This window comes from Canis lupus, chromosome 26 (assembly GCF_048164855.1).
Source record: "Canis lupus baileyi chromosome 26, mCanLup2.hap1, whole genome shotgun sequence".
NCBI lineage: Eukaryota > Metazoa > Chordata > Mammalia > Carnivora > Canidae > Canis > Canis lupus.
The window spans coordinates 37828951-37842380 of record NC_132863.1 but is presented as its reverse complement, the minus strand read 5'-3'; the positions used below and the strand labels follow the sequence as shown (position 1 = coordinate 37842380).

The 13430-nt window shown below is 37.2% G+C and overlaps 1 protein-coding gene across 3 annotated transcripts in view; it reads right to left on the bottom strand.

The window, feature by feature from the left end:
- The window catches only part of CSE1L (chromosome segregation 1 like), a 46578-nt gene that overhangs the window by 11125 nt on the left and 22023 nt on the right, over positions 1-13430 (bottom strand). For all 3 annotated transcript variants that reach the window (XM_072801377.1, XM_072801378.1, XM_072801379.1), the window contains 9 exons: positions 12435-12525; positions 10652-10759; positions 8552-8644; positions 5700-5867; positions 5460-5589; positions 4112-4177; positions 3525-3727; positions 2806-2890; positions 1499-1560 (listed from right to left, as the gene is read on the bottom strand). In XM_072801377.1, coding sequence (XP_072657478.1) covers positions 1499-1560; positions 2806-2890; positions 3525-3727; positions 4112-4177; positions 5460-5589; positions 5700-5867; positions 8552-8644; positions 10652-10759; positions 12435-12525 — 1006 coding nt within the window. The remainder of the gene's footprint in view (positions 1-1498; positions 1561-2805; positions 2891-3524; positions 3728-4111; positions 4178-5459; positions 5590-5699; positions 5868-8551; positions 8645-10651; positions 10760-12434; positions 12526-13430) is intronic.

The window sequence follows — 13430 nt, the reverse complement described above, 5'->3', positions numbered from 1 at the left end:
TACCTCATTTACTCTTCTAAAAAAAAGAGGTGGGAGCAAAAATAAGAATACTAATCTTCATTAGAAACCCCTAGGGGCATCCAGGTGACTTAGTTGCTTGAGCACGCAACTCATCATCTCTGCTCAGGTCTGGTTCCCTGGGTCCTGAGGTTCTAGCCCCGTGTTAGGCTCCATGCTGGGTATTGGGAGGGGAGAAAGTAAGGGAAATAGGAAGGAATGGTGGGAGGAAGGAAGAGAGGGAGGAACGGAGGAACCTCTAAAAATTTAGAATAGCAGTTCATTATTCTTTAAAATAGAACTGCTTCAGGGTGCCTGGGTTGAGTATCTGACTCTTGATTTCAGCTCAAGTGGTGATCTCAGGGTTATAAAAATCAAGCCCCATTTTGGGCTCTGCATTTGGTACAAAGTCTGCTTGAGACTCTCTTACCCTATCCCTCCCCAATGCCACCATGTGCTCTATCTCGAAAATAAATCCTTTAAAAAAAAATAAAATAGAACAGCTTTAGAAGGTTGCATGTAACCCTGGTAAACTTGCCAAAGATATGAAAATCATAAATCAAGAAATTATACAATCATCCACAGAAAATAAACTGTGGGGATGCCTGGGTGGCTCAGTGGTTGAGCATCTGCCTTTGGCTCAGGTAGTGATCCCAGGATCCTGGGGTCAAGTCCCACATTGGGCTCCCCATAGGGAGCCTGCTTCTCCCTCTGCCTATGACTCTGTCTTTCTGTGTTTCTCATGAATGAATGAATAAAATATTAAAAAAAAAAAAAAAAAAAAAAAGGATGGGACACCAGGGTGAATCAGAGGTTGAGCACCTTCCCTGCATGGAGCCTGCTTCTCCCTCTGCCTATGTCTCTGCCTCTCTCTGTCTAATGAATACATAAAATCTTTAAAAAAATAAAAATTTAAAAAAAAGGACATAAGCAGCTAAAAGTAAAACATGAGAAACTCTACAACATAAATGAGTGCTTTCTCCAACAAATAACAGGCATAAGAAAGGGGAAGGAGGACCTCTTTGTCATAATATAAGAGACAAGACACAGGGGTGCCTGAGTGGCTTGGTAGGTTAAGCATCTGCCTTTAAGCTCCGGTCATGATCCCAGGGTCCTGGGATCAAGCCCCACATCAGTTTCCCACTTAGAAGGGAGGGATTCTGCTTCTCTCTCTGCCCCTACCCTCTACTTGTGTGAGCTCACGCATGTTGTCTCAAATAAAATCTTAAAAGAAAAAAGGGAGACAAGACACATAATCAACCATAAGCAATGTGAGTCCCTTGTTTGGATCCCAATTTTTATAAAAATCACTGTATAATGATATGTTTGAAACAAAGGAAAAAATTAAGCATGGTCTGGAATCCTAAATTTTTAAGAAGTTATTATTAATTGTTAGGTATGGATTTCAAGCAGGATTGCACAGAAGGGAAGAGAAGCTGTTATACAATAAAATTCTTAAGAGATTAAGTGGCATATGATATATAAATCAAAAGCTACTTACTTGATTCCTAAAAATCATAATGTATTTGATACCATCAGCTTTAAGGACAGGGAATTCATTCACTATTAAAAAAATAAAACCATAGTTATTTAAGTGCTAAGGACTATTACTACCAGATTGGTGATTTTATCAGATTTTTGAAACGTAGTTTTGGTAACCAAAATGTCAACTAATTGGAGCTTAATTAATTATTTAAATATCTACTATGTTGCTATTAGTTCTGGTAAGATTATGAATAATTTTATTTTTTCTCCTTGTAAGTTTCACTACAAATGAACATGCATTACTTATATTAACTGAATAAATATGATTTAGATCATAAACTAATGACCATATAATCATCTTTTTCCTAGAGGTGAAGCTATATTGAAACAGGAGCATGTCTCTCTGGCTGAGATTTGCTTTAATATATATGCTGCCAAAGTGAGCAATGGCTAGGATTTCCTTTAAACTGTTTTAATGGGAAATTAATGAAAAAGAGAATATTGGTCAGTTATTTTAAATTATTAAAGCTAGATGACAGTAAAACACGATTGTTCATTACAATAGTCTCCCTTTTAGTGTACTTAAAATTTCCACACAGAAAGCTTCCTTTTTGTGTTTTTAGGATAGGCCCCACACCCAGCATGGAGCCCAACTTGGGGCTTGAACTCACAAACCTAAGATCAAGACCTGAGCTGAGATCAAGAACTGGACACTTTACTGACTGAGCCACCCAGGTGCCTCATATACAAAAAGTTTTTTAAAAGGGAATATATAATGTATCTTGATCAATATACTTTCATAATCATAGGAAATTATCCTTAATTATCAGTTTGAAGTACTTTAAATTTATTTCAACTTTTAATATTTCATTTTTCAAATGAGAAGGGCAAGAAAACAAGTATAATTCCTAGATTATGCGTCAGCGTAACAAAGCTGAGCTACAGTTCCATCTTAGTTGTTTCTATTTTCCTTCTACACAAGCAATATCATTAGAGAAAGTTGATTTCAACTAGGCAAGATCTGGGGAAAGCATCTGAGATTTTATTCAATAAAAGAAATAACTGCAACAAGGGTAGAGGCCAATTTTCTGAGTATCCTGATGATGTACAGTCCCCATTATGACTTTTGCCATAATGTTACTTATTTTGTAGTCTAAAATAACAGTGCAGGGGCACCTGGCTGGCTCAGTCAGTAGAGTATGTGAATCTTGATGTTCAGGGTTGTGAGTCTGAGCCCCACGTTGGGTGCAAAAATTACTTAAAAACAAAAACCCTCAAGTAAAAATTGTTGTACATAGCATAAAAATTTTTTCACAAACTTACCATTAGCAGATTTTAAATCAGGAAGAATATGATTCACAAAGAACTCAGTCAGGTTTACAAGTTCATTTGCTTGTGTAATTCCATGCTGAAAAACAAATTTTTAATAGGGTAAGATAACATGAATACCTGTACACATCTATCACATAAGAAATTTAGGCAATTTTTAAAAAATAGGTTACAGAGGTGCCTGGGTGGCTCAGTCAGTTCAGTGTCTGACTCTTGATTTCACCTCAAGGCATGGTCTTGGGATGGTGAGGTCTGGAGCCTGCTTAAGTGTCTCTCCATCCCTCTCCCCCATCCCCAAAACAAACAGGTTATAAACGGAGATGAACACTTCAAATCACAAACTGCTTAAAAAAAAGACTATTTTAATAAAAAATAAATACACCTCCCTAAATTAAAGAACAACTATATTTAAATTTTGCACATTTTATACACCGGGTCTCAGCTAAGAGAACAAGTGTAGTATCCATCAGTTTTCTGTCCATGAGAAAATTAAGTACTTACTATAGCAACATAAAGTCATCTTGGTAGACTATATGAATTCTAATCAGAACTAAATAGGTTATCTAGGAGAGTGAGCTGTATCATTAGAAACGTATAATTCAAAAAAAATAAAAAATAAAAAAAAATAAAAAAGAAACGTATAATTCTTTCCGATTTCTGTGTTTACCACCCCAAATCTATTTTAGAAACAAAACTATATTGAAAAGATTCACCTTCTGTGTTTGGGCTTTTGATGCTAAAGATGTCACTAGGTAAATGGCTGCATCTTTGTGTTTCCAGTTGACAGATGGGTTTTTTGCATATTCCTGCAGCATGGAATTAACATAACCAGAGAAGATTCCCGTCACAGGTCCCTCAAAAAACTTGCACAATCCTCGAACTAGATCACAAGCAGCCCTGCGTCTAGTATCAATATCTATAAAATCAAAGGGAAAGATATCATAGGAGAAAGAAACCACCAACCAACTGATCGAGATTATAAGACAACAAATTGTCATCTGATTGCTCTTAAATTAACATCAATAATAAGAACATTCTTTTGTTCATAAGAAAAATGAAATGCGAACGTAACTAAAGAGATTATAGTAATAAACACTAAGCACATAAAAAAGAGAAAGGCAGATGATCCAATGTTGGATACTATACCCAGGCTCAGACAGGAGCCTGCTCTTTACTGTGTACAAGTCAGAGCAGGAAAGGTGGTTGAGACAATAAACATGCCCTCTCATTCCTCCTGACCAGAAAGAGCCACTTCAACAGTGCCTTGCCATCAGACGAAGTTAAAAACCAAAATACATACCAGATCCTTCCAAATCTCTTCTTATGTACTCCTCAGAATTGTCTTCAAAGGCTTCTTCATCAGCAGCTACAAAGAGAGACGGCACTTCAACTAACTCCTCAAAAGACACGACAAGTCATTATACTTTCACAGTTGAGTATGCAGAAGACAAGTAGGACTGCCATGTTTTCCAACAAAGTGTTCATTTCCAAGACTACCTCATATATTCTTCATCATTATTTAAGAGTAGCAAACGCCACCTTCAAAGGTTAATAATAGACAATTCACACAGCTGACTTCTAATGTGATAGTGTCCCCACAATTGGACTTTACCAACTTCAAAAAGTTGAATGTGGGGCCCAACCTGGGACACCAATTTTTTATTCTCCTAGATAAGGACATTACAAAAAAACAAACCTTAACAACTATAATCACCATTAAGTCATATGAGTCATTTCAACACCAAAATAAAGAGCTGTCCTTTAGTTTTATAAAAACACAAAAGGAAATAAAACCTCACATTACACTGTCTCTTATTCCTCTTTTGATTCCCGATAATGTAAGAATCGCTGATCTAATGATTGTTTTGACATAAAACACAATTCCTTCCACATTTACTACCTGCTCTTCCCAGCTCTAAGAAGGAAAGACAGCTTGTATACTAATATAGAGTCTTAGGACTCTCTTAACCTTAATCAGAAACTAAGTGGGCTTCAGGTCTGCATTTAAAGGCTATTAATCACTTCCACGCTCAACTGTGAAAACAGCTATTTGCCTTGTTGAAACACTAAATAAAACAAAATCAAATTCCTTCCTAAGCTGAGATCCTGGATGGTTTACTTTCTTCTCAATAGGAACTTTTTTAGTTTTTTTCAATAATCTGTGAAAGACTCTCTACATTATAAAACAAAGCTCATCACAGCAATGCTCACAAACGTTTTTTACACCACACTCTTTTTTCCCTTCTCTTGGTCTTAAAAATAGACAATAAGCAACTTATAGGAGTTTTAATTAGCAATAAAAAATTAGACAAATATATTATAAGAAAGCAACAGGGAGCAAACTTAACAATAATTTCATATTAACATATTTTTCCCCCCAACATATGCTTTAAAAAAAACCAAGCTTGGGCAGCCTGGGTGGCTCAGCAGTTTAGTACCGCCTTCAGCCCAGGGCCTGTTCCTGGAGACCTGGGACTGAGTTCCACATCGGGCTCCCTGCATGGAGCCTGCTTCTCCTTCTGCCTGTGTCTCTGCCTCTCTGTGTGTCTCTCATGAATAAATAAATAAAATCTTAAAAAAAACAAAAACAAAAACAACCAAGCCTTCAATCTCCTGAAAAGGTTTTATTTAGACTTGGCCATAATTACCTCTAAATTCCATGTTAGGCACAATAACCTTCTCACAGATACTTGTCAGAGTGTTCTGGTCCTCAAACAGATTCTTATAGTGAGGTCTCTCACAAACTGAAGCCAGAAACTGAATTGCATTACTTACTAACTGGAATAAAACACAAAAATAGGCATATTTTTATTAAGGGTAAAATAGAATCAATTATTTCACGGGGGAGTAAGGAAGGAATGTCTTACTTGTCTCTACCATCATCTTACCAAGTCATATTTAACCTCTTGACCAGTTGTAACTAGTAAATTCCAGATGGCTGTGACAAAACGAGGCAGGTACAGTTGAAATTCTTCATCATACTTCTGTGCATAGAGTGCAGCATTATCACAAATCTGGGATTTTAAGAGCTCCAATAAGCCTGCTTCCTCTTCATCCTCACGTAAGAAAAAAAACAGAAAACTCAAATATAAAACTTTAACATTACCATAAATACAGAGAATAGCTGTAATTCCTGGAACTAAAAATTTAACCTAGTATTGTAACCTACATCTGTGCCACTGTCAATGTATTCAATCTTTCGAATAAATAACAAATGAAATCACAGAGAGGAGCTCTTAAAGTTTTCAAGTTAAATAGTCTTTTCTTCTGGTTGAATTATGAAATATTTACATATTCAATTGAAAGTAATATATTCCTAGAGAAACCTGAATGATAAAGGCCATATATCACACTTTCCTTTGCAACATGGTCAGCTATATGGTCTTGCTATTCCCCCCCAAAAGGTTGTCATTTTAAATATATTAAGATAAAGTAATATTACTATACGATTCTCACCAACAATATTCTGGTTATAAAATATTGAACAATCTAATTTAGGGGTCAAACTTGTGGTCTGCAAGCCTGCTACCTATTTTTTTAAGTAACGTTTTATTAAAACAGAGCCATACTCATTCCTTTTTTACATTTATACACTTTGCAGTATTGCCTAAGGCTGCTTTCAATCAACTACAACGGCAGAGCTGACTTAGCTGGAATAGAGACTGTACAGCCCACAAAACCAGAAATATTTACCACCTAAACATTTAGAGGAAAAGTTTTCCAACCTCAATCTAAACCATGGGAGTTGGGCAGCCCTGGTGGTGCAGCGGTTTAGCGCTGCCTGCAGCCCAGGGTGTGATCCTGGAAGTTGCGGGATCGAGTCCCACATCGGGCTTCTTGCATGGAGCCTGCTTCTTCCTCTGCCTTTGTCTCTCTCAGGAATAAACAAACAAAATCTTTAAAAAAAAAATAAATAAATAAAAAATAAAAAATAACCATGGGAGTCATTTATATAATGATTTCTACTGGGATCCCTGGGTGGCACAGCAGTTTAGCGCCTGCCTTTGGCCCAGGGCGCGATCCTGGAGACCCGGGATCGAATCCCACATCGGGCTCCCGGTGCATGGAGCCTGCTTCTCCCTCTGCCTATGTCTCTGCCTCTCTCTCTCTCTCTCTCTCTCTCTCTCTGTGTGTGACTATCATAAATAAATAAAAATTTTAAAAAATTATTTCTACTGTAACGGTAATCCATAAACACACTTTGAGCTGTACTATGTGTCAAAGAACTCAAATTTAAAAGAGTAATAGATGGCTGGCTCCTCGAGGCATAAATGTAAGGGATGCTATACAGGGAGAGAACGTAAAGTTGTATGTACCCAGTTAAATGGGCAAACAGCTCCGTGTAGGAATCCCAGGTGAAAAATTTCCTTTAGATGTTAAATGTGAACACAAGCTCTATTTTCTGAGGGCGTCATTTTTTTCCTACTGGCCTGAAAGAATTATTACATGGGAGCCATATCTTTTTTTGTTGTTGTTGCTTTTTAGTGAGTAAATCTCCCAGAGATTTGCTGTACACCCACAGAAATGATTCTCTCTGCACCCTACCCCCAAAACTGATTTGAATCACCTATTCCTATTGAAACTGAAGCTTACTATTTTGCTTTGAATGTTTTTTGTTTCTTATAAAAGATAGATCATAAACCTATTAATAAACAAGCAAATGATAACACAAAGTGCTATGTTGAAAAGTACATATTGTTACAAAACCCAGACCAGAAACTTTAACACATTACAAACCTTCATAATATCCCCACGTTCCCATGCTGCACTGACTTTTGTAAAAGAGGCTATTGTTACAAAGGTTTAAGTTTTCTTAATATCTTCAATGATAGCTTTCTATTTCATAAAATGTTCACAGTGTGAATGTTCTGAGGCTTTACTTTTCATCATGTAATGAAATAGCCTTCTCTATAAATTGTGAATTTACCCATGCCAGACCCACAATAAGAATTAATTCTGTGTGCTAAAAATAACAAATATAGAACATTCCCACATAATCAAATATTACTTGTATTCATACATTCTACCTATTAACAGGGCAAGAATAAAAAAAAATTTTAGGAACTAAAATTTAAATGTTCAGTAGTACATACAACTCTTGATCTCTGGGTCCCGAGTTTGAGCTCCATGTTGGGCATAGAGTTTACTTAAAAAATAAATAAATAGGGCAGCCCAGATGGATCAGCAGTTTAGCGCTGCCTTCAGCCCAGGGCCTGATCCTGGAGACCCAGGATAGAGTCCCATGTCAGGCTCCCTGCATGGAGCCTGCTTCTCCCTCTGCCTGTGTCTCGGCCTCTGTGTGTGTCATGAATAAATAAATAAAGTCTTTTAAAAAAACAAAAAGCAGTGGGTCATTTTGGGCAGCCCTGGTAGCTCCGCGGTTTAGCGCCACCTTCAGTCCAGGGCCTGATCCTGGAGACCCGGGATCGAATCCCCCATCAGGCTCCCTGCATGGAGCCTGCTTCTCCCTCTGCCTGTGTCTCTGCCAATCTCTCTCTCTCTCTGTGTTTCTCATGAATAAATAAATAAAATCTTAAAAAATAATAAATAAATAAATAAATAAATAAATAAAGTGCATGCTCTCAAATAACTATTTCATTTTCTGAAGTCTATATTCTAAGGTTTTCAGAGGGTACTCTTTTAACTTTACGCTTTTAAAAACTGAGATATAATCAAAATCTAATATACTTCAAATAATTCGTAAAAAATTGCTACTTGTGAAACATTTTTAAATACTTACATCAGTTTGTAGAAGCTTATTATCTAATGTCAAGAGGGTATGAAAATTGTTCATCCAAGTTTCCATATTATCTTCAAAAAATTCAGGGAGGTCCTAAAGAATAAACATTGACTTGAAACTTCTGATTAAAATCAGTGTTATTTTAGTAAGTTGTGCCCCCATCCCAATAGTCTCAAGTCCATACTCTTCAGCCTGAGCTACGCCTTAACTATTTAGGTAAGAATTCTCTATTCCAGCTGTGTCTGGCGCTGAATAAACCATTGTGTCTTTGGTTTATACACTTTCAACTACAAGTGATGCCACCCATTTCCTGTTCCAATCTAAATTCACTTTTTCTTTCAAGGTCCAGCTAAGACTATATGAAGCCTTTCCTTACAAAAACTCAAGTGCTTACAAGTACCTTCCTTTTCCTTTCTGAACTATAACATTTACTGTAAGATGATCATCAATTCAAACTTATGGTCTTATAAAGCTACTGGTTTCCCGTGACGGAATCCTGCCTTTTTAATGAGGGATATGTCCCCCAAGGGTAAAGATTATGCCTACTTTCTTTGGTTTCTTGGACTATGCCTAGTAAATTATTAAGAGCCTCATTTTACCTGATTTCTAGGAAGTAGAATTCAAATGAAAGTGTAAACAAAAACAGTGGTATCCTTTAAGTAAAAATTTCTCAAACTGGTATCCAGCTGACCACTGATACCAATTTGGCCTGTTCATCTCCTATTTTATCTATTTCTATTGGAGGATACTCTTCCTACTACTGTGAATGCTGTCATGTTATGAAGCAGAAGTCCAGGTAGTTGGGCCCAGCTACGGGCAATGAAAGACCAGACTGTGCATCTCAGTAGAGTAATTTGCACCATTAAGACCTCTCCTCATTCCCAAAGTCCTGAATCTTAAAGTAATGTTTCAAGAACAAAAAGAATGCCACTATCTCATTTTCTACTAGAAGTGTATGGCTGTTTCCTCTGAAATGCCACTGGTTCTTATACCTTCCAAAACCTGGTTCTTCAGCGTTCTGTCTCCCATGCCTCCAACAAAAGCCTTTTTGTATAAGTTAGCCAGAGATCTCTAACCAAAACACTACTCTCAGGCAGCCCCAGTGGCTCAGCAGTTTGGCGCCGTCTTCAGCCCAGGGTGTAATCCTGGAGATCCAGGATTGAGTCCCACCTCGGGCTCCCTGCATGGAACCTGCTTCTCCCTCTGCCTTTTCTCTCTGTCTCTCTCGTGAATAAATAAAATCTTAAAAAAAACAACAACAACAACACTGTTCTCTCGGTGTTAATACCCACTTAAATGAACAAAAGAGAAAGGTCTGGGATCCCTGGGTGGCGCAGCGGTTTGGCACCTGCCTTTGGCCCAGGGCGCAATCCTGGAGACCTGGGATCGAATCCCACATCAGGCTCCCGGTACATGGAGCCTGCTTCTCCCTCTGCCTATGTCTCTGCCTCTCGCTCTGTGTGTGTGTGTGTGTGTGTGTGTGTGTGTGTGTGTGACTATCATAAATAAATAAAAATTAAAAACAAAATTCAAAAGAGAAAGGTCTGACACTAGGATCTCTCAGTGTCTTCAATAATATAGTGTACAGGGGCAGCCCGGTGGCTCAGCGGTTGAGCGCCGCCTTCAGCCCAGGACGTGATCCTGGAGACCCAGGATCGAGTCCCATGTCAGGCTCCCTGCAGGGAGCCTGCTTCTACCTCTGCCTGCGTCTCTGCCTCTCTCTCTCTCTCTCTCTCTCTCCTTCTTGTGTATTCTCATGAATAAATAGATAAAATCTTTAAAAACTAATTAATATAGTGTACGGGGTGACTCTCCAATTCAGTAATTTAGGAAGCAGAGTCCTCTAAGTTATCAGACTTTAAGAAATTGCTACCTTTCCCCATGAAATATTCTAGACGTATCTCCAGGAACAACTATAAAGTAGAACATTACTTGCAGACCAAAAATGTGGGGGTGGGGTGAGGAAACAGATAAAACGAATTTCTTCTCAAAAACTAATTTCTTTCAGAAAAATCAATGCTGGCAAAGAAGTCTTTATTAATTGAAAACCTGTATATCTGACATCAAAGAATCAAAAGCAAGGAATATAACAAAACTTACCTGAAAGTTTAAACTGTAGAACAATTTTGAGATAAGGATCAGGGAAGAAAAAAGGATCCTCAGGGCAGAGGCGTCATTTGCATGGGTACTGCAGAGTTCAATGGTGGCCTTGGAAAGGAATTTAGGGACATGGTTTTAGTATACTGTAAACTTTAGTGAAATCGGCTGGGACTACTTACATCCTCTCCAAAATCTTACTTTTATTTAAGAGATTCTGAAAAATATGTCACAACAGTATATATTTTTTATTTATCCATTAATAGTACTACTAATAGTCCAATGTTAGTATCTGGACTAGATTCTTTTACTCTTTGTGTGTATAAGTATGTTACAAAAATGTCTTTACATGCTCTGATTAATTCCCCTGGCATCTAAGTTGTTTCCAATCATCTGTCATTCTAACTGCAATAAACAGGCTTATCTATAAAACTATGCACTTCTAATTTTCACACTGTGAGTTTCTACAAGTGTATTACAAAAGCAGATCGGCATGCTATGAGCACTGAATTTGCAAACCAGATAGACCTAGATATAATCCAGACTCTGCTGCTCATAAATTACTTTAAGCAAGTTATTTTACTGAGCCCCAATTTCCTCATGTATAATCTGAAAATAATGTCTGCCTCAAAAAATGAGCATGAAGAAATACATGAAAGGTCCAGTACTTTGTGCACTATGTAAAAAGACATTTAACTAATGTACTTCCTATATCCTAAAATTAAGAAATAGGAATATTAAGGTTTACTTAATGAAATGTCAAACTCCAGACAGTACCATTTTTTTTTTCCAGACAGTACCATTTATAATCTAATGGACAGGATACCATAGTGTTCATTTCATTGCACTCTGGGTAACACTTTTAACATCAGTAAAAAACATTAAAAATCTTTACTAACCCAATAGGTGGAAAATATTGATTACATTTTGTCCAATTTTATTTTGGATAAAAATGTACCATCAGTAAGATATCTTAACCATGAAAAATCTTGTGCATACTCTACAGCTTATAAAGTTGTGAATATCACACAATTTTCCTTTTTGAAAATAGGAAATGAGCAGCTTTTCCAGAGTTAGCAAAACTAGGTTTGAAGCTTGGCTCCCTTCTTTTATTAGATATGTGATATTCAACCTTCCTTATCTGGAAAAAAGAGGTTAAGAATCTCTCTCTTTGGGACACCTGTGTGGCTCAGCAGTTGAGCCCCACATTGGGTGCAGAGATCACTTAAAAAAAAAAACTTCCAAAAAAGAATGGGGGATAGGGAGGTGGCACCTGGCTGGTTCTGTCAGTGGAGCATATGACTCTTAATCTCAGGGTTATAAATTCAAACCCTATGGATGGTAGAGATTAAGTTTAAAAAAAAAGAAAACAACAACTATTTCTTTCAATCTTATAGAATTCTCACAGAGATGAAGAACAATGTTTAGAAAAGTAGCCTACGCACTACAAGAGGATATACAAATATATAATTAAACTACATAGTCAAATCAAAATGGGGAGTGAAATATTATATTATAATGCCTGGGATTTGCTTCCTAAACACTGCTACAAAATGAGGGGAAGGGAAGAAGTCAGTAATACCATTAAACTTATGTAATAGATACATAGGGGTTCACTAGATCATCTTGTCTATTTTTTGTGTAGCTTTGGAATTTTTCAAAAGCAACATTGCTTCTAAATATTACCTATCAAATAGACTTTCAAAGCATTCTCTTAAAATTTATACAAATAATTAAGCATTTAAAATACAAACTTAAAAATATCACCAAGGTATTATTCCATTACCTTAAATAGATTAGTCAAAGGCAAAGCAAAGGCATCCAGAACAAGTTTAATTTCAGTCCACAACTCGTTTGACTTAAATTCATGGCGATACCTAAAAAATTAGGGTAAAATAGGTAAATTTACAAGCCTCTGTTTACTAACTTTAGGTTTTCAAGGAAAGGTAAGAGAAAACCCATGGCTAGACAGCATCCTGAAATTTAAAGGGAATTCTTCGTTTTCTTTTTAAAGCAATCAAGCAATTTATTAAGACTAGTTACTTCACAGATAATAGGGCTGCATGAAATAAACATCCCACTTAAACATAATGTACTGAGAAGCTTATCTCCTACTCTAAAATTACCAATTCAGGGATTCCTGGGTGGCTCAGCAGTTTAGCACCAGCCTTCGGCCTAAGGCATGATCCTGACATCCCGGGATCGAGTCCCACATCAGGCTCCCTGCATGGAGCCTGCTTCTCCCTCTGCCTGTGTCTCTGCCTCTCTCTCTCTCTCTCTGTGTGTCTCTCATGAATAAATAAAATATTTTTTAAAAGATAAATAAAAATAAAATAAAATTACCAAATTCAAAGGAATGACAGTAGTCACAAAAATACAACTGTTTATATAAGCAAAAGCATTTGAAAAAAAGAATTTTGGGGTTCCTGGGTGGCTCAGTTGGTTAAGCATCTGCCTTTAACTCAGGTCATGACCCTAGAGTCCTAGGATGGAGCCCCAAGGTGGGGGGTGGGAGGGTGTTCCTGAGCGGGATGTCTGCTTCTGCTTCTCCTTCTCCCTCTGCCCCTCTCTGCTTGTGTTCTAATAAATAAAATCTTAAAAAAAAAAGAGAAGAAAAGAAAAGAAAAAAGTATTTTAACAATATGAATTTATCAGGATACATGGCAGGCTTGGTCTATGGAACATGTGCCACTTGGATCTTAGGGTCATAAGTGAAACCCCAGGTTGGGTGTAGAGATTACTTAAAAATAAAATCTCTAAGGGGCACCTGGGTGGCTCAGTT